Raw genomic sequence first — 27,022 nt, forward strand, 5'->3', positions numbered from 1 at the left:
TACCAGAGATATCGCTAGAGATGGCTGAATACGGGAGCTAATGGGGGCTAAGATTGCTAACATTCGTCGGCAGCTACACCAGGGGTGTTTTTTTTTTTCTTAACCGAATCACCCGACCGATCAATCAACCGAATAACACATCTTTTTGTGTCCAAATACAGCACGATTCCATATTTTATGGGACATCTTATTTTGGGGATGGGGCTATGCTCCCCCTAAAAGAGGTCTAATAACGCCACCTGTTTTTGTGACTCCCTTAAGGGTGATACTTCTGCGTTCACTCGACACAGCGTCTACGCTGCAAGATACGCAAGAGCCAGACGCCGTTTTGAACACTTATACTGCTGCGTTAGTGTCTGCGTCGCTCTGCAATTACACCGCCACACCACTAGGGCTAAATCTCAAAAGTCGCCCTTTACACTGTCTAGTACACAATGTAGTGGTGTAGTAGAATTACATTTATACATCTTTAATGTGCACTATTTAGGGAGCAGGCGGCACGGTGGCGCCGCAGGTAGTGTCGCAGTAGTGTGGGTTCGATTCCCACTCTGGGTGACTGTTTGTGAGGAGTGTGGTGTGTTCTCCCTGTGTCTGCGTGGGTTTCCTCCGGGTGACTGTCTGTGAGGAGTGTGATGTGTTCTCCCTGTGTCTGTGTGGGTTTCCTCCGGGTGACTGTCTGTGAGGAGTGTGGTGTGTTCTCCCCGTGTCTGCGTGGGTTTCCTCCGGGTGCTCCGGTTTCCTCCCACAGTCCAAAAACACACGTTGGTAGGTGGATTGGCGACTCAAAAGTGTCCGTAGGTGTGAGTGTGTGATTGAATGTGTGTCTGTGTTGCCCTGTGAAGGACTGGCGCCCCCTCCAGGGTGTATTCCCGCCTTGCGCCCAATGATTCCAGGTAGGCTCTGGACCCACCGCGACCCTGAACTGGATAAGCACTTACAGATAATGAATGAATTAATGAATTAATATTTAGGGAGTATGTCGTTGTACGGACCGAACGTAGTTTACATGAGGTGCCAGGAAAGAAACAAATACAAAGCCGGCATGTTTTTCCCACGTACTCTGGATTCAACATCTTTATTCATCGCTAACGTCCACACCATGTCTGAGGAAATCTCTCACTATGAATTTGCTGCTTTCTGTGGTCTCTGTGTGTGGAGGAGTGGAGTTCATGTTCCTGTACTTCTTCGGTTCAATATAAACAATGTCCGTCTGACTACTGACCAATCACAGTCGTTGCAGTCTGCGTCGACACACCGCGTTTTTACATTTCTGAAAGGTGCGTGCCAGGTTACGGCGTAGGTTCGACACAGAAGTATAAATGGGGCTTTAGTAGCACAGACCCTTCCATCAAGCCGTCCGAACTTTAAAGTTTGAAATGGATCTGTTTGCACTGTGTTTGCACCATGCCACTGTTTATCACAGCACAACAAAACTGCTTCAAATTGTGTGTGTGTGTGTCTGTGCATGTGTGTTTACAACTTTTTTTTCCCCATCCCTGCTGGGTCCTCTTTAAGGCCAGCAGCAGGAGTAAAGTGTAGCTTCCAGGCTTTTACACTTTAAACGCCTTTGTTTATATGTTAATCTTTTAAGGAGAGGATTGACAGAATTTTACCTCCACAGGAACTCCTAGAGGCCCCTCCTTTAGATGACCTTTCAGAGACAGAACAGCCAGCACTAGACCCTCATCTTCACACGCTTACACACTGGAAAATACAGAAAACCTTGACACAGTGCAATGCGAAGGCCACGTGGGTTAGACTGCACTGCAACACTCATCAGTGTGAAACACGTGGTCATATCACTGCATTCGTTTGCAAGTCTGCTGTTTGATGCAGTAGTTGAACCTGATGAATTTGACTCAGAAACGTGATCACGATGAGGGTTCTCATGCTGTTGGCTCTTTGCTGAGCTGCTGGGGGTGGCCATATTGCTTGCGTATAATCCCAGCATGCGGCGAGCGTGTCAGAATAAACATGGTGTGCTCACGCCAAGAGAGACCATGGAGGCTCCTGCGTGTGTGATTTAGAGGGACTGTTTCTCAGCAGGACTCGATCTGGCTGCCCTGCGCTATGGGCACATACACATGCTCACACACACACACATGCACTTACTGACTCACACACCCAGTCCTGGGCATCCTTCCGGCACAGGCAGAGCTGAGGGAGCTGGCCTTGTCTCTGTTTATCATGTCATCGCTTACTTTTGTGTCCCCGCTGTCCTCAGGAAGGCTGCAGCCTCTGGAAGGGATTCCTCTTTAATTAGGATTACACACTGTAGGTAATTAACAAACCATTTTTTGCTCATGCGCTTTTCTTTTCATCGAACTAGAGCTTAGGTCCAGGTCAGTTCAGTGTTTAAATTCATTCAACAATTCATTTAAACACTCACAGCAAGACGATCCGGGTTCGATTCCCGGCCCGGGCCGTTCTGTGTGGAGTTTGCATGTTCTCCCTGTGCTTGTGTGGGTTTCCTCCGGATACTTCGGTCTCCTCCTACAGTCCAAAGACATGCACTTTAGGTTGATCGGCCACTATATGTTGCCCATAGGTGTGAGAGATTGGGATGCTCAGTCAGTTTACCTACTCCCATAGAGCACCATGAGGACAGTGAATGCCTGATTCTCCCGTGAAGCCAACCGTCGCAAAGCGATGTTTTATTTATTTATTTATATATATATGATTTACAAAAACACATTTCTGCTCCGTTTTTCAGCTCAGAGCTCAGTCACAGTCATAACAAGAATCTAACATGAATATTTTTACAAGAGAATTAAAAAAGGACTTAATTTTAATGTTTTTACTAATAAAATATTTTATTAACGTGTTTCTATTGGTTCATTTACCATCAAACTTTCATGAGGGCAGCTTGTGGTCAAATAAAATAATAATTAAAAAAACCCCACATAAAAATGGAATTGCTGTGTTTTGATATGACAGGGATGATTTGTTGGAGTGGTTAAATGAGTGGAGAAACTCCCCCCCCCCGTCCCGGTCACTGACGGAAGAGAGAGGCATCTGAACCCTGTGACCTTTGTGTTTCACTGAGTGCTTCTGAAGGTGAGGAAGGGTCGTGCTGCTTTCCTGCACATCTGCTCTGAACGTTTAAGGTTCCTTTTCAGTAAAGAAATCACAGGAATGATCTCTGATGTCTGAAGGGCACTTTATACCCGCCCTGCTCGCTAAACCCCTGCCTTGTTAATGGCATTGAGCTGGATATTGGGCCGGCGAGGATAGGGGTCACCGTGCCTATGCGTGGAGAGGGCCGTGTTTGTCTGTGATTTGATTTCAGCCACAAAACATAATGAAAAAGATGAGGGTGATGAGTTAGCCAGTTACCTATTAGCGGATGATGACTAGAGGGCTTTAGAGACCAGGGCAGTGATGTTATTTCAGACACCTTGATTTATCCAAGCTGTGCTGGGGTGGGTCACGCCGTTCTTATAGATTGCTTTTCCAAGAAAGCCATAATGGACTTAATTTAGGAAATCAGCGCTCTGTCCAATTGATATGATGGATTGCTGACTGTCGAGGGCGGCCGACAAAGTGCAGAGCAGTCCGAGCTGAATGGTTTCCTTTGTGCGGCTAATTGTAGAATAAAGGAAATAAAAGAATGTAATTAAAGAATCTGAATGTAGGAATATCAGCCGGTCGTTCTCTAACCAGAGCCTCCAGAATCCAACTTTCAGTCTCGCAATTCCTTATTTCAGTGTTTTTAGGGGACGGCGCGGATGAGGATGGCGGGGAGGGGGCTTTGGGGGGTGCTCATAATGCCAGGCCTTTCATTTTGCATGGGAGCTGATAGGATTAACTGTATTGGTTATGATGGAGTGTAGCGCCTTCAGAGGCCCACGGTTCTTAGCGAGAATGAACCATTCCACTGCCAAGACTATCAAACAGCCTTTATATACTCCACCATTGCCAGTTGCCTAGGAGACCGGTGTAATCCAAGTGTTTCTCTCTCTCTCTCTCTCTCTCTCTCTCTCTCTCTCTCTCTCTCGACTTAGCTCTCTCCTCTCTTTTTTCTGCTTTCTGATTGGAGACTCTATTGACTCGTGCCATTGAGCTGGCCTTCAGGCCGACACAGCAGCTGTCAGGAGATGGAAATAAATCAGAGGGAAAGTGCTCTAAAACCTATTGATTTTCCCTGATTACGGAACATTTGGAAATTTAGACCAGAGCAACCACTTCTGTGGGAGGCAAATATGAATAATCCGATGCCTCACATGGTGGTAATATCATACACTCCAGGGACGGCCGTGTCTTTGCTGGAAGTTTTACGACTTGGGCGCACACACATACACACACACAAACGCACACTCTAATGTGCACACACATTTTGAGTCAGACTAAGGGTTTTTCTTGGGGGTGGGGGGTGGGGTGGAAACTAAGCAATTGACATTTCGTGTGTTGCTTCAAGGCATACGCTGATCTAAAATTTAATGTCGCTGTAATGAGTAGTTTACAGGGGGAAACAAGTCAGTCGTGGGTGGGCAAGATTTTATATCATATTAGAATTTCAGACAATTATAAATGCATAATATAAACATAAACAAGGATATAATGAGTTCTATGGGGTTGGGAACAGCAGCACTAAAGCTTTTAAGTGTCTAGGTAAATTAGATCTCATTCATGCATCCAGTACACTTGTATTTACATCTGTTATGTTACTGATTAGGATTTTACAAAATCTGAATGGAATGCTGGGTAATGGCAGTTCTTCCTACTTATCATTACTTAGAGATTAATGGTGACATTACCTAATCATTTAGTAATGCTTATTTCTGTTTTGATATCATGAATTAATGCATCATTATAATTTTATCTGAATATTCATTAAAAGATGCTGTATTATTAGACATTTTATGATAATGGTTATTTACACAGGGCGGCACGGTGGTGCAGTAGGTTAGTGTCGCAGTCACACAGCTCCAGGGACCTGGAGGTTGTGGGTTCGATTCCTGCTCCTGGTGACTGTCTGTGAGGAGTGTGGTGTGTTCTCCCTGTGTCTGCGTGGGTTTCCTCCGGGTGACTGTCTGTGAGGAGTGTGGTGTGTTCTCCCTGTGTCTGCGTGGGTTTCCTCCGGGTGACTGTCTGTGAGGAGTGTGGTGTGTTCTCCCTGTGTCTGCGTGGGTTTCCTCCGGGTGACTGTCTGTGAGCAGTGTGGTGTGTTCTCCCTGTGTCTGCGTGGGTTTCCTCCGGGTGACTGTCTGTGAGCAGTGTGGTGTGTTCTCCCTGTGTCTGCGTGGGTTTCCTCCGGGTGACTGTCTGTGAGGAGTGTGGTGTGTTCTCCCTGTGTCTGCGTGGGTTTCCTCCGGGTGACTGTCTGTGAGGAGTGTGGTGTGTTCTCCCTGTGTCTGCGTGGGTTTCCTCCGGGTGACTGTCTGTGAGGAGTGTGGTGTGTTCTCCCTGTGTGTGCGTGGGTTTCCTCCGGGTGACTGTCTGTGAGGAGTGTGGTGTGTTCTCCCTGTGTCTGCGTGGGTTTCCTCCGGGTGACTGTCTGTGAGCAGTGTGGTGTGTTCTCTCTGTGTCTGCGTGGGTTTCCTCCGGGTGCTCCGGTTTCCTCCCACAGTCCAAAAACACACGTTGGTAGGAGGATGGTGACTCAAAAGTGTCCTTCATTGTCGACAGTATGTAAGAAAGTGGACTCACATTGTTTTAAACACTCAGAACTTCTGTACAACAACTACACTCAGGTGAAACTACATTGCCGTCCACAATATCATTGGTGCACATGTTAATTATTGTGTTACATTACATTGTGGAATATCAGGTATTATTAAATAATAATAATAATAAAAAAAACCATTAAGTGTCTTTTCATGCAAACCTCACACCCCTTAAAGATCTTAAAAGCAACTGAAATCATTAAGGAGTGATCTCAAAAGAAATTGACTTCTCGAAGTTCCCCCGGTGTAGTTTTTCCTCCAGGGCGTGTGGCTCTCGATTTATGATACTTTGGTAATTAGAATTGATTGTCTTTGTTTAATCCTGACAATTTTTACCCAGTGACTGGAGACAAAGATGCATGTGCCAATACTTTAGCCTTCCACACTACATGAGGAGCTTTATCTCTTCCCCTGCGGAAAGACACCCTCTGAAGATTAGCACTAGTTTTCTATTGGCTTCTGGTTTGTTTCTTCCCCTTTTCTTTCTGTTATGGTTCTTCTTCCACACATTCCTGAAGGACCTCTTCCTCTTCGACTTTCCCATGTGTTCCTTTTTTTCATGCTTCTACAGTTTTCCCCCATTTCCTTCCCTCCCAATGTTTGCACACAGCAATTTGTCCAAACGCCATGTTTTTGGATTGAATTTCATGGTGTCGTGTGCCCCTGCATTAAGGCCAGATATGGTTTAAAACATGCTGATGGAAAGTTGACAAGTTAATTACGCAGACAGTGTCGGTTTGATCTAAAAATACGTGCATTTACTGCTTCTGGAGGAAATGGGGTTCTCTGCTAAAAAGACCTTTCCATCTGGGAAAGATGGAATATTAAGTGAGGTGGCTTTTCATTCAGTTGAATTTTTTCTGCAGGTTGTGATCTCCCTCTGATGGTTTAGCATCACTTTCACTGTTTTCTCACATTTAATCAAACACAGTGTCTTAGCCAGCAGTAAGTCAGTGATTTAGAAAAGCCATGATTGGAGCAGGTGGTGTGAAAATCGGAGTTATTGTTATTCTTCTAGGCCACAAGTGGCATGGCGAGTATGTGGGTGTTTTTGTTTGTTTGTTTATTTATTTATTTTTTAATAAAATTGGTGTCAGTCATCAAATTGGCAGAAGAATATGAAGACATCATTGATGCTTTAAAAAGCCTGGAAAGCAGAAATAATGCACACTCCACTTAAACACATTATAATTCCCTTCCGTACCATTTAGCACTTTATTCATTCATTCATTCAGCTTCGGTATCTGCTTCACGTTTGGCGCTTTTTCACTGCATGGAACCTGCACGACTCTACTCGACTCGCCACTGGCAAAATCTGGTCCCTAGTCCCTGGAACCGGGTACGTTTTCAGTCCCAGCTCCCTCTGGGTTCCAACCGTGCCGAGTAGGTACTAAATGGTGACGTGTAAACCCTGCAGAGCGCTGATTGGCCAAAGCCAATTCAATCACCACAAAATACAGAGCTCATTCAAATCCAGCACAAACTCGCCGCTTGGAAAATCTCTTAAGGTACAGCCGCTTTCACGTTTATTATTAGTCGGACAAACAACGGCAGCTCGTAACTTTACCGTGAGGTGTTTTGAAGAGGCTTGAATGCTCTTGGGCTGATGGCTGACAAAAATTTCCAGTATAACGTGCAACAAACCGATCTTTGAGAACTGGGGCGTGGAGCCATGTTCAGTCACAAAAACAATACGCGAATACACGATGAGTAAAAAGCGCCTAACTTCACCATCATCGTTATTGCGATTTTCAAAGCTGATTCCTGAGTTTTGCAACATCACTGGCTCCATTTTGTGGGGGAACCCTGCCCGTTGGAAAGTGACAACCTTTAAGCGTGTTGAGTCCTGTAGAGTCGGACACGTGTGGTTGAAAAGCAACACGTAATCAGGGTCACAGGGGGTCCAGAGCCTACACAAAATTACTGCACTCCAAGCAGCAACACAACCTGGATAGAGCACAAATTAATATCATTTTTCTAGACCTTTGGTCTGTGACTGACAAATCATGGGACAATATCTTGGAAATCTAAGAAATGCGGGTGGAGGAAGTGCAGGAAGAACTCTTTCCCTTCAACATTCATGGCTGAGCTACCCTTGAGCAAGGCACCTAATCCTCAATTGCTCCCTGGGCACTGGGATGGCTGCTCACCACTCCGGCTGTTGTTGTGCTTACAGCGCCTAGTGCACTCGTGTTTGTGGGTGGGTGTGTTCATTCCACAGATGGGTTAAATGTGGAGGCGAAGCCCTAATCAATAAATGTATTACATGTCAGGAGTCCAGTCTCGTGTGATCTTAATTAGAGTGGCAGTTTGCTGTTTCTTCATTTAGCATCAGATCTATCTGCAAAAGGATTTCATCCCTCAAATGCATCCTCACCCATCTCCGTTTAGAAACTGATGAGTCTGTGGAACAGGTCTGGAGAGTCTTGTTATTTTCTTGATGGTGATCTAGTTTAGTGTTTTGTTTCATTTCATTTTTCTCCAGTAGGAAGGCCACAGCGCCACATGGAGAGGAATCTGCCTTATCTCACTGCTATTGCACATCATTAACCTAAGCAGTTAGGCCTAATGGCGAAATTGGGATCTGTCGTGTCGTTTGAGGGTACTTCACATGTCTCAAAGGCTCAGCCTGGTGACGGACCCTCTGTGACGTTTTGAGTGACAGTGAAAGTGGCTGCTGTCTCGGACACAGCAGAGGACGGAACGGCTGAGGGATGCTCACATGGCACGCTTTGGCTGAGACGCTAGGGTTTATTAAAGCTTCAGGCAGCAAATTTTTAGAGCCTCTTTTTTTCAGGGGTTGCTCACGCTGCAGGCTTGATGCGTCCTGAGTTTTTCATAGTGGATTGCGAAGAATGTAATCGTGTCTTTGACTTGTTCATAAGACTTTCATTTTGAGCTCCACTTTTCCACTCAGAAAGTCAACTACCGAGGAATAGAAACTGCATATGAATACTATGCTCTTGAAATAGCACATAATTGCATTTCATAAACATCCTTATCATAGCTGATGATGGTGTCTGGGACGTAAATGCGTTGGCTCAGACTGTTGAAGAGGAGTGAGTTTGAATATGTGATGATAATTACATTTTATAAGAAAAATGAACATCACAAATCAGCTTTACGCTTCCAGACTTGCTTGTGTGATTGCTTTAGCCCTAATAGCCCTCCAGCTCTAACAAATCTCACCGAATGCTGCCTTAAGAGCTTATCCTGTCTTACTGAGTTTGTAAAAACAGAGAGTAGAGATTGGTATAGTACAGTGGCTAACACTGCTGCCCTCCACTGTGGACTAGGCTTCAATTCCTTAGCTGGGAAAGGAACAGCACATTATTCTAATAAGAGTCCTTGGGCAGGACTCCAAAACATAAAACTGGACGAGGGTCTCTGCCAAGAGCCGTTAATGTAAATGTTATGGGCATTAAGGAGATGCAGTTACTGGACCTACGAAACAAAAACTCTGATTATTACTTATTTATGAACCTCACTCTTATCAGTACACAACACAATGTTGAACTGCGGTATGGACGAACCACTTTTGGTTCCCTAAAGCACCTTCCAGTTGGTTCTTTGTTGTTGTGCACGAGTGTGAGATTTTGTGAACTGTCCAGTACGGTACATTCAGGCCAAGACTCATTTGAGAACCCTTCACTGTAAAAAATTGCTGTAAATTTACAGCAAATCTGCTACAGTATTTTATTGTAAATCGCAGTATTTACAGTAAATTATTGTATTACTCAATTACAGTAATATGCTGTAAATCTGAAATACAGTAGTGTTCCTGTAGAAATACGGTAAATGGCTGGGAACTCTATCAGTATTTTACTGTAAATCACAGTATTTACAGTAAATTACAGTATTACTCAATTACAGTGACATGCTGTAAATTTGAAATACAGTAGTGTTCCTGTAAAAAAATACGGTAAATGGCTGAGAACTCTGCTATCAGTATTTTACTGTAAATCGCAGTATTTACAGTAAATTATTGTATTATTCAATTACAGTAATATGCTGTAAATTTGAAATACAATAGTGTTCCTGTAAAAATACGGTAAATGCCTGGGAACTCTGCTAGCAGTATTTTATTGTAAATCACAGTATTTACAGTAAATTATTGTATTACTCAATTACAGTGACATACTGTAAAAATACGGTAAATGGCTGGGAACTCTGCTGCCAGTATTTTACTGTAAAATTTACAAGACATTTTTTACAGTGTTGCTTTTAAGAGTGCGGTTCATCTCTAATGGCACTCAAACCCCAACAATAGCCTTATATATTGTTTCTGCAACTGCTATTGAGCCTGGAATAACAACTGTTATTGGGTGTTGGATACATATGGGAATAAATGAACAACAAAAAACAAAGAAATTTGACCAACCCTGACCACACATTCCTCTAACCACTTCTGGGCTTCTCTTTAGACTGTCCTCGGGTGAAGATGGAAGTCTGTCTGGTGGTGTTAGTGTGCTCCAGAAATACAGTTAGAGCATGTGAGTTTTAGCTTAAGTTTCATCAAGTAAAAGAATACAGTGAAAACAATGTAGCTCTGTAAAATTGTGGTTGTAGCTTGTTGTCATCAATAATGTAATAAAGAAGCTGGGGTTAAATTAGTAGCATGTAATAGAACTGTATAACTGAATAATGGTGGCTATTGCTCTACACATGTCAATCTCTAACATACACCACCATCTAAGGAAACTCACGTAACCCTCTATATGTGGTCACAAATGGCTCCCATTTAATTCTGTAAATCACCCTCAGAGCTTTTCCAACAACGTTATGAGTAATTGTAGTTGCCAGTGTAGAAAGCTTGACCATTTCTGACCACACTTTAGAGGTCTTGACTATTTTTTAAATTCCCAAAGAACCATATGCCAAAGATTTCCTCAAGGAATATGTGATAATGCCAACCTCCAACAAATGTCCCTGGTGTAGTTTAAAAAAAAATACAAAAAAATATGAGCATTACTGACCACAAATTCCTCTACACATTTCTATGCTGTCTTTAAAAAAAGGAGCTAGGAACAGTTCTTTTGAAGTGACATTTTATAGTAAACACTTTATTTCCCGAAGATCTTTTCAACAGATGGTTCTTTAAAGGATTTGAAGCCCCTTCTGAAAACTAAAGAATGGTTGTATAATGCATAGGATCTGTTGCAATGAAAGATCTTTCCTAGAACCACAAATCGAAGGTGAGAGCTGCTATTTTACAGTCGATAATCACAAAAAAGAAAAGAAAAAACCACACAATGACTCTGAATGCTGCTGCTATTGAGTCTGACAATAACACTGTAGTTCGGAATGTTTTCAGGAACAATATTCCGTATCGGGTCTGTGGAAGTTACTGTTACTTGATCTTCAAAAGAAAAACCTAGAAAGCTTGACCACTTCTGACCTCACATTCCTCTACTCCACTTCTCTTTAGACTTGGCCTCTTGTCGAGATGTTGCTGAAGCAGCGAGTCCATCCTGACTGGATTGTGTTTGTACTTTTCTGTCTCTCTCTCTCTCTCTGCAGAGTATCGGTAAGGGCTCCCTGTGGTGCATAGACCCAGAATACAGACACAATCTCATCCAGGCGCTGAAGAAAACGCCTTATCATCCCTACTCCCAAGTGTTCACCACACCTCCCACCTCTCCTCAGGCATATCAAAGGTAAGCAAGTGCCTGGCTGGCGTTATCGATCCTCATACCTCTCCCCCGATCTCTCTCATTCTCTTTCTCTCTCTCATTCCTCTGTCTCTCTCTGGTGTGCGTGTGCTAACGGCCCGTGTTAGCGCCCATGTCTGCAGGCAGAGAAAGGCTGAGTGGAGCTGTCAGAGAGCCGCCCGGCGCTGGGCTTTCTGAGCTGCCGCTGTTGCTGCCTCGCCGCTTCATTTCATTTAGATCCAGCTAACAGGTCCGCACGCTCCCAGCCACTCGACTGTGCAAGACAGAATAATTGCTTTACTGTAAAACCTAAACTGGCATATCATCCTTAACAAAGGATATGGAACAAATGGGCAGGCAGTTGGGTGGCTGGAGAGAGGAAATGGAGATAGGTGTTCCTAAAGAGGCTGAATCACATCAGACAGCTCCAGTTACGACTCTGGAGGGAGGGGTGGTGGGGTGAGGGGAGGGGGCATGAGTGGAGGGTTGTTTGAGATGTAGAGGAGGTCATGTAGGCTGCAGATTTCTGTACAGTGTAAAGTTAGGGTGCATTGTCAAATATATATATATATTTCAAAATGTTAATCATAGTAAATGAATACAAATGTATACAGCTTCATGCATTCATTCACTTACACATTCATTCAGTCATCAGTGGGTGCAAATTACACATTGGACAGGTCACCCATCTATCACAGGCTGTCAAACACTCAGTTACTTACAGACTCACACTCACGCCTCTGGACAATTTCACACACTCACCTAGTCAATCACACACACACAGGTGGACAAATTCACACACTCACACTCACATCAGTGGACAGTTTCACACACTCACCCAGTCACTTACACTCACTCTAGTGAACAGTTTCACACACTCACCCAGTCACTCTCACACTCACACCTGTGGACAGTTTCAGACACTCACCCAGTCACTCACACTCACATCAGTGGACAGTTTCACACACTCACCCAGTCACACTCACACCTGTGGACAGTTTCACACACTCACCCAGTCACTTACACTCACACTAGTGAACAGTTTCACACACTCACCTAGTCACTCTCACACTCACACCTGTGGACAGTTTCACACACTCACCCAGTCACTCACACACTCACACCAGTGGACAGTTTCACACACTCACCCTATCACACCTGTGGACAGTTTCACACACTCACCCAGTCACTTACACTCACATCAGTGGACAGTTTCAGACACTCACCCAGTCACACACACTCACATCAGTGGACAGTTTCACACACTCACCCAGTCACACTCACACCTGTGGACAGTTTCACACACTCACCCAGTCACTTACACTCACACTAGTGAACAGTTTCACACACTCACCTAGTCACTCTCACACTCACACCTGTGGACAGTTTCACACACTCACCCAGTCACTCACACACTCACACCAGTGGACAGTTTCACACACTCACCCTATCACACCTGTGGACAGTTTCACACACTCACCCAGTCACTTACACTCACATCAGTGGACAGTTTCACACACTCACCCAGTCACACACACTCACACCTGTGGACAGTTTCACACACTCACCCAGTCACACACACTCACACCTGTGAACAGTTTCACACACTCACCCAATCACACCTGTGGACAGTTTCACACACTCACACTTGTGGACAGTTTCACACACTCACCCAGTCACTTACACTCACACCTGTGGACAGTTTCACACACTCATCCAGTCACTCACACTCACACTAGTGAACAGTTTCACACACTCACCTAGTCACTCTCACACTCACACCTGTGGACAGTTTCACACACTCACCCAGTCACTCACACACTCACACCAGTGGACAGTTTCACACACTCACCCTATCACACCTGTGGACAGTTTCACACACTCACCCAGTCACTTACACTCACATCAGTGGACAGTTTCACACACTCACCCAGTCACACACACTCACACCTGTGGACAGTTTCACACACTCTCCCAGTCACACACACTCACACCTGTGAACAGTTTCACACACTCACCCAATCACACCTGTGGACAGTTTCACACACTCACCCAGTCACTCACACTCACACTTGTGGACAGTTTCACACACTCACCCAGTCACTCACACTAGTGAACAGTTTCACACACTCACCCAGTCACTTACACTCACACCTGTGGACAGTTTCACACACTCATCCAGTCACTCACACTCACACTAGTGAACAGTTTCACACACTCACCCAGTCACTCACATTCACACTTGTGGACAATTTCGCACACTCACCCAGTCACTCACACTCACACCTGTGGACAGTTTCACACACTCATCCAGTCACTCACACTCACACTAGTGAACAGTTTCACACACTCACCCAGTCACTTACATTCACACTTGTGGACAATTTCGCACACTCACCCAGTCACTCACACTCACATCAGTGGACAGTTTCACACACTCACCCAGTCACTCACACACTCACACCAGTGGACAGTTTCACACACTCTCCCAGTCACACACACTCACACCTGTGAACAGTTTCACACACTCACCCAATCACACCTGTGGACAGTTTCACACACTCACCCAGTCACTCACACTCACACTTGTGGACAGTTTCACACACTCACCCAGTCACTCACACTCACACTAGTGAACAGTTTCACACACTCACCCAGTCACTTACACTCACACCTGTGGACAGTTTCACACACTCATCCAGTCACTCACACTCACACTAGTGAACAGTTTCACACACTCACCCAGTCACTTACATTCACACTTGTGGACAATTTTGCACACTCACCCAGTCACTCACACTCACACCTGTGGACAGTTTCACACACTCATCCAGTCACTCACACTCACACTAGTGAACAGTTTCACACACTCACCCAGTCACTCACACACTCACACTCACATCAGTGGACAGTTTCACACACTTACACCAGTGGACAGTTTCAGACCTTCACCTAGTCACTCACACACACACACAGGTGGACAAATTCACACACTCCCCCAATCACACCTGTGGACAGTTTCACACACTCATCGAGTCACTTACACTCACACTTGTGGACAATTTTGCACACTCACCCAGTCACTCAAATTCACATCAGTGGGCAGTTTCACACACTCACCCAGTCACTCACACACTCACCCAGTCACTCACACTCACATCAGTAGACAGTTTCACACACTCACCCAGTCACTCACACAGTTTCACACCACTAACCAATCTACAAACAAATTTATTTTAGACTGTGGGAGGAAACCTACTCACATACAAGAAAAACATATATAGATGATGTGAACTCATTCAGCCTATCACTGTTGTCTCTGTTGTTGCCATGCCAACTGGCACTTTTTGACAGATATGGGATTAGAGGAGGAAAGTAGCTTTGAATAAGAAAAGAGCCGAGTGAGTGTTTGTGGAAGAGTTTGTGCTTTGTATTGTTATGTTTTTATTTATCATCCTGTCATCTGAGTTGCATTCACACTGCTCCAGTTTTCGGTGCTCAGCAGTAGGGAAAAAACCCTCAGTGCCAGCACACTGTTGCAGCGTCAGTGCAAAAGTCCCTGCAGCTTCATGAAGCTGCGCTCAATCAGGTCGCCTGCTAAAAAGTCACTACCTAGGTGAAGTGCTGCAGGAAGTGAAGCTGCACATTCTGGCTGAATTTTGCAACATAGAAATGTTTCTCAGGAAGAAAAGGCTTGAATTATATATTTCCACCACTGTGGCTCCGCAGAAAGGAGTGTGGAGTTAGTCTGAGTTAGAAAAGCTACACTGGTCGAGATTATGAGTCTGAAAAGGTTTCTTACATATTCTTGAGGTAGAGAACTCTCTTTCTGAACCTGTCTCTGATGCCCTCTCTCTCTCTCTCTCATTTCTTTATCTTTCTGTCTCTCTCTGTGTTTCACTCTTTTTGTATACAGTATATCTTTGTCCTTCTTTCTGAGACTCTCTCTTTTATTTCTCTCTTTTTCTCTCTTTTATTTCTCTCTCTCTCTTTCTCTCTATTATTTCTCTCTCTCTCTCTCTCTCTGTCTGTGTTTCACTCTTTTTGTATACAGTATATATTTGTCATTCTCACTGAGACTCTCTCTCTCTCTCTTTCTCTCTCTCTCTCTCTATTATTTCTATCTTTCTCTCTCTCTCTCTCTCTCTCTCTCTCTCTGTTTCACTCTTTTTGTAAATGTGTCATTCTCTCTGAGACTCTCTCTTTCTCTCTTTTATTTCTCTCTCTCTCTTTCTCTCTATTATTTCTCTCTCTCTCTCTCTCTCTCTCTCTCTGTTTCACTCTTTTTGTATACAGTATATATTTGTCATTCTCTCTGAGACTCTCTCTCTCTCTCTGTTTCACTCTTTTTGTAAATGTGTCATTCTCTCTGAGACTCTCTTATTTCTATATTTCTCTCTCTCTCTCTCTCTCTCTCTCTCTCTCTGTGTTTCACTCTTTTTGTATACAGTATATATTTGTCATTCTCTCTGAGACTCTCTCTCTCTCTCTGTTTCACTCTTTTTGTAAATGTGTCATTCTCTCTGAGACTCTCTCTCTTATTTCTATATTTCTCTCTCTCTCTCTCTCTCTCTGTGTTTCACTCTTTTTGTATACAGTATATATTTGTCATTCTCACTGAGACTCTCTCTCTCTCTCTCTCTCTCTCTCTCTCTCTATTATTTCTATCTTTGTCTCTCTCTCTCTCTCTCTCTCTCTGTTTCACTCTTTTTGTATACAGTATATATTTGTCATTCTCTCTGAGACTCTCTCTTTCTCTTTATTCTCTCTCTCTCTCTCTCTCTCTCTCTCTCTCTCTCTCTCTCTCTCTCTCTCTCTCTCTCGCCTCTTTGTGAAGGCCATTGGACAGTCATCAATAGCAGGTCAGACTTTGGTCTTTGGTTTTTGGCTGGGACCATCACAATCACACAGCCCCTGATTCCCAGCCCTTGTCCACTCGTTGTCTTTGGAGTGGACAGTGTGCCCAAAATATAACATCAAAAAAACTTAAAGATGTTTTGAGGATTTCAGGGTGTATTTATAAAGTATTCAGTATTTTATTTGTGGTTTGAATGTGGAACAGTCATGAGGCACCAGTTCAGCCACATTTTATAAAAGTGTAAAATATATATATACACTCTTAAAATTAACACTGCAGAAAGAGTAAATGTTTTTTAAATGTTGTCTTAAATTTTATTTTTTAAATTAACTTCTAACAGTAAGAGAAATAGACACTGGGTCTGCCCCAAAACCTACTGAGCTCTCTAACTAGAGAGCATTTTACATCACAGTGTGCACGCTCCCGACACATAGGCAACAACCACATTGCATGCAGTGGGCGGGAACAAGCCTTAACGCAATCGCTCTCTAACTAGAGCGTCTCAATAATCTGCCTGAGGACAGGCGACCGTTAGAATGCTACGTAAAGGCTAAGCACCACTTAATGGACCTCCATGAATATTTCACATTATTGTAGTTACTGACAGATATAAGTGTGAATTAAAATGAAAATAGCAGCTTAATTTGCTTTAAAACTGACAATTTTATTAAATTGACGGAAAAACCCGAGCTCTCTACGGAAATTCTTGAACGCGACCGTGACGTCACTGGTGGACAACAGCTGAACAACGCCGCGGTAAAACACCGTTATGACTGACTGTTATGACAGTATCTAGCTAAATAACCAACATTATTCATGACAATAGCCTAGCAATAAGCTAAACTCAAATGTAGAGGTACCGTTATTCTTGTAAATGTGATCGAAGTCGAACTCGAATTCATCCGACACTATAAACCTCCGTAATGCAGCTATGTAGCCGAGTATAATCTGAGCCACCGAGTTTAGCGAGTCAAGCTAACGTTAACTAACACCAACTAAAACAGGCGAAGGGGGGGGGGGGGACCAATGGTCTTTTAAACCTTATTCCTTCAATTAGTAAGAAATAACATGTTTTCTGACTATCAATAAACACAAGTTAGGAACTCAAACTCCACTGTATTTATTTGTTTGACTCTTTCATATCGCTGGTGCTTAGCCTTTAAACAGCTGTCTATGCAGTCAGTACTTACCTAGGCAGCTCACTAGGTTTTGAGAACGACCCACTGATTATTTATCTGTCAAGGCATTAATAAGGCAGCCTGGTAACTATCATTTTTAAGGTGGATCTAAGTTGTTAAAGTACTGGTGAAAACATTAATGTAATACTAAAAGCTTAGTGTTGTGTAATTTATCGCAATATTGATTCTGCATTCTCCAGTTGCCCACTCCTAATTAGACTTAAGCTGAAGAACCCACTGAAAGCCCTCTGCTGAACAGAGACACAGCCCTTTGCTCTTTACAGGGGTTTATCACGTTTGCTGAGCTCGGGGGATGTTTGTACAAAGCGCACTTGTTTTTGGGATTGTGTATGTTTGTCTATCATGCTAATGCACTTTTTAGAGGTTGTTTTTTTAGTGTGTGTGTGTGTGTGTGTGTGTGTGTGTGTGTGTGTGTGGGGACACACTGTGGCTCGGCTTCCTCTCCTGCTCTCGGGCCAGATGGTGGATCTGCATGTAGCAGCGTGTAATAAAGTGTTTATCTGGCCACTGCGGCTCACAGGAAGCAGAATGGAGCTTTTTATAGCATTCCGCGGGTTCACACAAATCAGCTGAGTCACACGCGTCCACTCTCTGCTCCTTCACTCTTTTTGATCAGCTTCAAATGGGCCCTGGGTTTATTTTTCTCACAGCGGAGAAATCACACGACAATAACAGCGGTAGGAAAAGGTGGGTTTCAGCCGGGGAGCCGTGCACACGGATTTGGGATTTGATCACTGAAGCCGCTGAGCCCTCCTCATGTTCAGTAGATGGAGATTAATATGGAGAGTAAACGAAATTAAAAATGCTATTTGTTTCTTCGCTGCGCTTGTGTTTGGGCACGCAGCCACCCTTCGGCCCTCTGGCCCTGTGCGCTCTGCCAGCTCTGTGGAAAGAGGAAAGTACAGAGAGTGAGAGAGAGAGAGAGAGAGAGAGAGAGGGAGGGAGGGAGGGAGGTACAGAGAGAGCATGAGGGGGAGAAATAGAAAGAGGGACAGAGAAGGAGACAGAAACATAGAAAGAGAGAAAGAAAGCGACCATAAGAAGGTGAAAGAGAAAAGGACAGATGAGACGGAGACAGAGAAAGTGAAGAGAAACAGAAGGAGAGAGGGAACAGTGTAATGCAGGCCCAGACAAATCCACATTCCTTAACACACTAACAGTTCAGAGAGAGAGAGAGAGAGAGAGAGAGAGGGAGAACAGGTGGAACAGCTGGGCCCTCTGAGTCCTACTGCATGTTTGCCCTTGCAAGGTTATTAGCGTGATGGTCGTCATGGCAACAGGAACGCCTCCATGGTAACACGTAGCCTAGACAGGTGCAGTTGCATCACTGGGCTATTTGTTGCCTGGCAAAAGGACAGGCCATTAGCGCTAGAGAAATACGCTATCGCCCTGGCAACACGCAACTCTCCATGGCAACAGCAGATGGCTTCCAGCCTATTTTAGGGTTTTTCTGTACCTGCTTTTGTCTGTCTTCATAAAAATTCACGGATGCGTGAATTATCGGAGATGACAACTGGAGGTCCAGTAGCTTTAGGAGATTAATTTTAAATGGGACTCCATGAATTGAAAGAGTAGAAAGAAAAGAGGGGGTGGGAGGGGCGAGGGGGTTCACTAAAACAGACCTACAGCTCATGTTGAATAGCTGTCCTTTCTGTGCTCTGGGCAAAGAAGAAAAGCTGAAAAAAATAAACCAAATAAATCACATCATTAGCGTACAAACGCTTTTTGCCTGGTTTTGTGTTTGTGTTTGTTCCCTGTTCCCTCTCAGGGCAAGTGCAAGACTTTCCTGTAGGCTTTCAGAAGTCTGGACTACATCCCTGTGTGTGTGTGGGTCTCCTCCCATCTTGCCTTGGTCCCTCAGAAGCACTAAACTGCAGCCCTCCACATACAGCCTTATAGAAATGGCCTTGTTAAATGATAGAGCTTTTATATCCAGCACAGGATCTCCCCAGTGTGCCCACACTCGACCTTCTGCTCATCTCCTCTCTTCTCTTTACTTCTCTTCACTTCTCTTCTCCTCTCATAGTCAAGGACACGGCTCCTACATGAGCTCCTCGGCAGCTGTGGACTGATTGGCCTGCACAGATCACATTTCACGCTGCCATAAATGCTGAAAAGAACAAATTTTTTTCGTATTCAGTTTCATAGATGTGAAATCAATAGGGATTTTTGTGTTTAGCATTCACAGAATGAAACTCTGCACTGGATCAATTGTTTCCTTATATAAACTCAGTGGTGGGGGGGGGGGTGTGTGTGTGTTTTTTTTTTTCTCCCATCTTCCCCTGGATGAATTAGACAGAGAGGGGAAGTGTAACGGCTCTTTTGTGGGTGCTGGTAAGCAGTGAATGGGAGCGTGTCTCTGTAGATTTATTGTTCTTTGGGGCTTTTTTGTTCTTTTGGAAGTTTGTCAACAGCCCGCCTCTTTTTCCTGTGAAAGGTCCATGGAAAAGACTCCAGCTGGTTCCGTGAATCCGAGTCCTCCACGAGACACAGCCTTTAGCTCCGGTCTCCTTATGTTTTGGATGCCTGCATTTCTCCGGTGAACTTTCGAGCACCTTTAGAGTGTTGTGAAGGGAGAAGGTGAGCCAAGGTCAGAACCTTCTTAATGAAGTTACAAGTTGTTTTCATGGTACCGTTTTGCTCATTCAGACATCTTTCGAGGTCAGATTAAAGTTCGAGGAGGGTCCAGAGTGCACCCCTGGGTGATTTCTCATCTTTGGGAGTGTCCTCCTCCCAAGTTTGCAAAGATTCTGCTCCGAAATTCCTTCCACTAATTGTGTGCAGTGTCCACAGCGCCTCCGGCCTCAAGAATGGCCCCATTGTGAGCGGCGAGCTCGGGAGAGAAAGCCGCAGCAGCTCTAGTCGGAAACAAAAGTAAAACACGAAGGAGTGGGGTAGAAGCAGTGCTGGCACCAATTAGTCTCTAGATTAGTTAAAGAGGATTGCGATTGCAGGGGTAAAAACGAGAAAGTAGTGGGCAATAGGATTTGAAATGAGATTATGGAATCAAGTAAAGGGGAGCTGGGCTTTTGTTTGGAAATTAATTCGGCGGTCCTGCTCGAGTCGGTGAGACACGCTGTTCCTTCGAAGTGGGTTGCATTAACGGGCTCAATCCACAGAGCAGGGGAGTGTTAAAAATAGCTGGGGCGTACACCCAGCACGGCTTCTGCCAATGGCACATGAGGTTCGCGTGAAAAAAGCAGAAACCCAAGAGCAGAAGAATGCCGGCCCCTCTGGTGTCCGGCGGTTAACGCGAATGTTAACATTTTCTAAAATGTTCTGTTGGTTTGGGGCTTGAGCTCCTGCAGTACTCGTTCAAACACAAGGCTTGGCTTCCATACTCAGTGGCAAAGGAATGCTGTGGTGTTTTCCAGTCTAATCTGTGTCTGCCACATCTGTAACATACGGGTGATTAACATGAACAATAGTCTGGAAAACCCATAAATGTATTTATAGAAGAAGCCAAGGAGCAGTTGCTGAAGCAGAATCCCACTGACTTCTTGCAGATTTCTTGTGATGACTGGTATATCACAGAACCAATCAGTGATTTAGTGATATGTTTATGTCACTCACCTCAATAAAAACCCTGCCTTCCAGCGTAGTGAGCTTCTAAAGCTCTGCTGGGAGTGGAGGAGTTTCTCAAGGGGACCTTTATAATGAAGCATTTATCACATCTCCTCACCAATAAAACTCCTGCATCAGGACTGTATTAAAATTGCTACAGGAGGAATGAGTTTCCTAAATCTCCCCTTGCCCACCACTTACGAGTTTCTTTCAACATGTGATGCACGGAGGCAGCTTAGTACCAGGCCCCCAGCTTTTACCTTCCAAAGCCTGGCCCCAGAAGTGACCTGCAAAGGCACGAGAGGACAGTTCTAGAGAAGCTGTCAATTCACTCCCTATCATTTTGGGGTATTTTTGAACCAATATTTTCGATTACGACACGGCCCAAGTTCTTTTCTGCAAAAATGGACTTTCTGTCATTTGATCTACAAGCTTAACAGTCTCTTAATAACATGAAGGTAACATATTTTCACAACACTAAAGATGACATGAAGAAACTGCAACATAAATTACTGTGCTGTGATATTTATAAAAGAAGCCAAAAGGATTATTTACCCAGTGCGGTGTAATAGCGGTGTAAATGGAACGTGGCTTAAGGAAACGATATAAAAATCTGCTAAATGCACTAATGCTAACTTGAATGCAGTGTTAGGCTATCGCTAATTTTAGTCTACGTTTACGTAGGGTGACCAGACGTCCTCTTTTACCTGGACATGTCCTCTTTTTTTTAGTTTACATAGAATTTCGAGAAGCGTTTCGTTCACAAACTAATCCCGCCCTCCCCTACTCCGATTGGTTCGCTTGAGTGAGAAGGGGGCGTGGTGAAGTAGCCTAAAATCATAACCTTCTCTGTAAACATTTAATTGGTCAGTCTGCACGTCAGTAGTCCTTGTTTACGTCAGACAAAGCTCATGTACCTACCCCTCATCTCAAACAGCAATGCCGAAATGTAAATGTAAGTTCTCGGTTGAATTAAAACACAAATTCCCGTGTTTTCCCATGAGTAGCAAATAAAGGTGTAAAGGACCCCCCCCCCAACCCCACCCCAGACGTGTCACCGTAGTTTACGCCTGTGCAAAAACCATCTCCTTTTTTGGCAAAACTAGATTTTTCGCATAGTGTTCTGTTTAAAACTTTTTTTATGAGAAAATTGTTCTGTGCAGCTATTGTAAACAAAACGGTTGTTTGAATGCCACAGTGGAGATTCACATAATGCTGGCACCAGCCTCTCACTTTCCCAGTAATCACTGCATGAGAAGCCGATCAGGAACTACAGCTGCCACCTTGCGATTGTGTTGTCATGGTGATATATATACCTGAACTCTATGAGCTGCACAGCTGCAGCACTTAAGGTGGAATAGAAAAAAAGAAGCAAACATAGCTGTTTATTCTCCAGCTTGCAGCGTTGTGTCACTTTAAATGATGCAGTAGTGTGATTGTGTGAATATCGGGACAGCATTTAAGGTGAAACTGAAACTATGAAGAACCCAACTTAGGGCTTGGAAGTAACTACGTAATTTTTTTTAAGGTGGAGTGGAATAGTAAGGAACTTTTAGAGTGTACTGGTGTGTTTGGGGAAGTTTAAATGAGTACTAGACAGTATAAAAACATCAATATATGTTACTTTTTCAGTCTTCTGCTTCAAAGTTTGGTTCATGATACTGTGGCGCTGCAAGGGTTTTTAACTTGAGACGATGGGGCCTTCGCTAATTTGCGCAAGTTGCAAACAATCAAAAAAGGATTGGCAGGTAGGTGGATTGGCAACTCGAAAGTGGCCATCGGTGTGAGTGTGTGTTGCCCTCTGAAGGACTAGCGCCCCCACCAGGGTGTGTTCCACCTTGCGCCCAATGATTCCAGGTAGGCTCCGGACCCACCGCAACTCTGAATTACATAAGCGCTTACAGATAATGAATGAAATGGACATTAATTTAAACCTCAGAAACCAGATCAACTTCTGCATCATCACTGTTTCTGCGGTGAACGTTTCAGAAACAGCAGGTCGAGATTCCGGTTATTGTTTGATTAGGTGATCTTAGGGCTCTGAGTCATTTTCTGTCCTACAGGTGCGGCTTAGACAGGTGCAGATACAGATGTGGACAGCTTGAGCGTTCCTCTCGACCCTCTCCATCCACCCTCTATTGGCTACAGCTGGAAAGGGCTCTGGTGTCACTCACTCCAGCCCTAGGATACATTTCTCGGGCCAACAATAGCCCTCTGTATCATAGAGCACAGGCATGGATTCCATTACTAGCAGTTTCATTGTTCTCTCTTCTAAATGTGTAAAATTTTACTGTCAAAAGCAGGGGCCAAATAATTGCAGCTCCAGAACCCATTCCCGTTTATGATGCTCATAGCACGGAGGGAGCGTAATAACAATAAAAAGCTGTTTGCATTTTTTGTCCTTGCTGCTGATTAAAAAAGGACTTGGGTCGTCTATCATGGGGCATGGGGTGTCCATGGAAACACATAGCCTGGATGTAACCTGATGCAAAGCATATGTGCGTTTGGAGTGTAAGCTGTGTGTGTGTTTGTGAAAGAGAGAGAGAGAGAGAGAGAGAGAGAGAGAGAGAGAGAGAGAGATGGTGGCGACATGGTGAACTCAGCACCTCAGGGAACCGAGGCTTGGCCTCATACCTCAGCTGACAGAGCAGCCTCTATTTCAGCAGTAGAGGCAGGGGTGAGTGCATTGCTTAAATCAACAGCAGCGCTTTGCTGAGCTTAGTGCACAGAGGCCAGCACACACAGAGGACGTTGGAAAGTCAAACCAGGAGATGCTGAGTTTTCCTTGATAGAAGATATGATTTAACACCTGTCTCGAATGATGGAATACTCCAGCATTTCTCAGTGTAAACTCTAACAGGCGCGGTAACACATGGTCGAATAGCAGTGACTGGCCGTGGCTATTGTTTCTCTAATATCAGCTGGTAGTTGAGCTAACATAGATGGCCTTCAGTCCAGAACCTGAAGACCTAAGGTCTACTGATGCATCTACCTACACACCACTGGACACTAGGTAATATTTTTGCCTTAAAGTTACAGCTTCAATTTAATTGGGATGTTTCACTGACCTGTAATAGGGAGAATCAAGTCTCTGTCGTTGCTACTCTGGGCTCAGCACTGCAGAAACTGCACTATATGACGTTTGGGGGAGGGTAGGAAACGAGGAGCCCTTGAGCAAAAGTACCAAATCTTACCTAGTGTTCCTTTAAGGCCTCCATTAATGTATATGTATATGTATATATTTATGTATACATTAATGTATATGTATATAATACAATCCACAAAACAGTGGCTGTATTCTGTGTTTTCAACCTTTCAGGGAAATGCCTCCTAATTACTGCCCCTGCCTATCAGCCCTGCACTCCAGATTGCTCAGATCAGGTTAGACAGATCCTTAGACTGTATCCTGTAGATACTACAGTACTCCAAGATGTGAGGATTTAGTTAACTGCAAAAAAAAAATAATAATAAAGAAATAATAACTGGATCCACACCTGTTTTCAGGTACAAGAATAGAAAGGATCCTGAATTTAAAAAGTTGGAGATGTTTTAGTTGCTAGGCGACTAGTATGCTAATGAAGTTGTCCGTCTCAAGCTGTGTCTGAGCTGCGCTAAGATTTGTTTTAATCATTCTCCAAAAAAATGAAGAAGAAGAAGAAGAGAAAAAAATCAGATAGACGTTCAGACGAAGGTTGTAATTAAAGTAGAAATAAAGGAATGGAGACACGCTATTATCCCTCACGCTGAATTATTGGGAAGTGTCAGGTTACATTTTGGCAACGTGACAGGCTGAAATAGAAGATTAGTGAGGGTTAGATGCCGGCAGGTTGGGTTCAGTGAGACCGGAGCGGTGTGATGAAGAGCTGAACGCACTCTGACGTGTGTGAACTGCAGCTTTTACACGCCTCCTGTAGACAAATACACTCAAAGCCTCGTGCCTTTGCCTCTGTTTGTTCTAATTCTCAATTAGTTAATATACTATAAGAAGATTAAGAAGAGGGAACATCACAGGGCCAACGTCTGTGTGTTATCTGCTCAGGATGCCTCCACTGGGAACGAGAGGTTGTAGAGAAAAGAGAGAAAGAGAACAGGCCTGGTCAAGCTGCCACTTGTCCCTAATTATGGCAGTGATACCTCCACATCTGCAGTCTTCCATTAAGCCTGTTGACCCCATTTTCTCTGGAAAAAATAATAAACCATTGCTGCTTTTTTTTTTTTTTGTAAGCGCTGTGAGACAGACTCTGTTTCCATTAATGACAGCCTCCAAACACAACAAATCATAACCCCAATTATTTAAAATGCACATCACGAACATGATCTACCTATTTTTCCAGCTACTTTACAAACACGGCAGAAGAAACATGTCATTTTCCGCAGAGACGGAGGCCGCTCCGAGCTGACTCAGTCTTCCTGAATGTTGAGTTCATTTCTGTACAATAGTCTGACCAATGCAGGGTGTAATTCAGTCTGAAGAGTGTCCCACTGTGCAGCCTTATGCTCCGCTTCTGCAGGCGAACACATCAGCAAAGCTTGTCATTTCACTCAGTAAAAGCAATGATTAACGCTGCTAAGGGTCCATTTTGAAATATAATATAATGACCGGCTTATGGTAAGATCGTGTCAAAACATTGCAAACCGCTCCATGTGGTTAACCGTCGCTTCTTAATGATGTGGTTAAAAAAGTGAAACTGGTTTGCAGCTAACCTCTCAGTGCGTCATGCTGTTTATTTGCCGTTCTGCTCGTATGTCCAGTGCACCTGTGTTTGATACCCACAATGGTACCCTTTTTTTAAAGGTATTGTGGCTAGTTTGGATAAGTAGATGGGTAGACATTCACTAACACACTCACACCTACAGTCACTTTTGAGTCCCCAATCCACCTACCAACATTTGTTTTTGGACTGTGGGAGGAAACCGGAGCACCCGGAGACAGAGAGAGAAAAACCACGCAGACACAGAGAGAACACACCACACTCCTCACAGACAGTCACAGAACACACCACACTCCTCACAGACAGTCACCCGGAGCGGGAATTGAACCCACAACCTCGAGGTCCCTGGAGCTGTGTGACTGCGACATCTACCTATTGCGCCAGCAATTTTTTTCAAGACATGAAGCACATTTCTTCAAACAACCACTGACAACCAGAGTTCGTGTGTGTGTGTGTGTGTGTGTGTGTGTGTGTGTGTGTGTGTAGGTGACTGAGTAAATGTGGGCTTCTGACCCACCAAGACCCTAATCTGTGTGAAGAAGTTACAGAAGATGAATGAATGAATTAATGTCATACAAATTCCATGCTGTTGTCATTTCTATAAAGGCTACTATTCGTCTAAAACCACATAATCCAATGCAGTAGGGTGTTATTTTAAATTAGGAATTATATTTTTAAATGTTAATGATATTGGATATTGATAATATTTATTTTTTTTCCTCCTCTCCAGCATGTCCAGTCCTCCAATTTGGCCAGGAAGCCCCTTCTACAGAAAAAATAAGGGAGTCCTCCTACAAGGTAATATAAACTGTCATTAACTCTCTCTCTCTCTCTCTCTCTCTCTCTCTTCTGTGGGCTGCTTGTTTGGATCTGTTACACCTGAACTGTATCTGTGATTCTTTTCCAAACGGTTAAAACAAGAAATATTGGTTTTATTTACATGCTTCTTAGACAAGCCTGTCCTTCCACAAAAGGCTCGTTTTCATGCACCTAGCTTCTTCTTAAAGGAATTAGTGCAGTGGGTGTATTTTATGTTTGTTCTGGTTTTAAAAGAGTCTGCTCCAAATCGCAATCCATTTTGCTTGCCTCCTTTTTCAAATTTTTTTTTGACATTTTTTCTTTTTTTTTGGATTCTGGCAAACATTTCCCCATCATTTTTCTCCAGTTCGTTTTCGTACTGTAATCCAGTGGAATTTCTCCTCTCCATTTCAATTCCGAGCTATCAGCACGCATTCAGAAAGGAGCTTATGTATAAATCATCGTTGTGCAATTGTCATTTGACCAGTTCATCTGTATTCTGGCTCTAACCGCAGTAAAAGGCAGTGCAGAAAGCAGAACTTGATATATGACTATTGTATGGGAGGAGTGAGAG

General features: G+C 43.9%; 1 protein-coding gene across 1 annotated transcript in view; it reads left to right on the plus strand.

Moving 5' to 3' along the window:
* The window catches only part of foxn3 (forkhead box N3), an 83,286-nt gene that overhangs the window by 54,706 nt on the left and 1,558 nt on the right, over positions 1 to 27,022 (plus strand). Inside the window, exons 3-4 of the mRNA XM_066675671.1 lie at positions 11,187 to 11,323; positions 26,381 to 26,448. Coding sequence (XP_066531768.1) covers positions 11,187 to 11,323; positions 26,381 to 26,448 — 205 coding nt within the window. The remainder of the gene's footprint in view (positions 1 to 11,186; positions 11,324 to 26,380; positions 26,449 to 27,022) is intronic.

Source organism: Hoplias malabaricus, chromosome 1 (assembly GCF_029633855.1).
Source record: "Hoplias malabaricus isolate fHopMal1 chromosome 1, fHopMal1.hap1, whole genome shotgun sequence".
Lineage (NCBI taxonomy): Eukaryota > Metazoa > Chordata > Actinopteri > Characiformes > Erythrinidae > Hoplias > Hoplias malabaricus.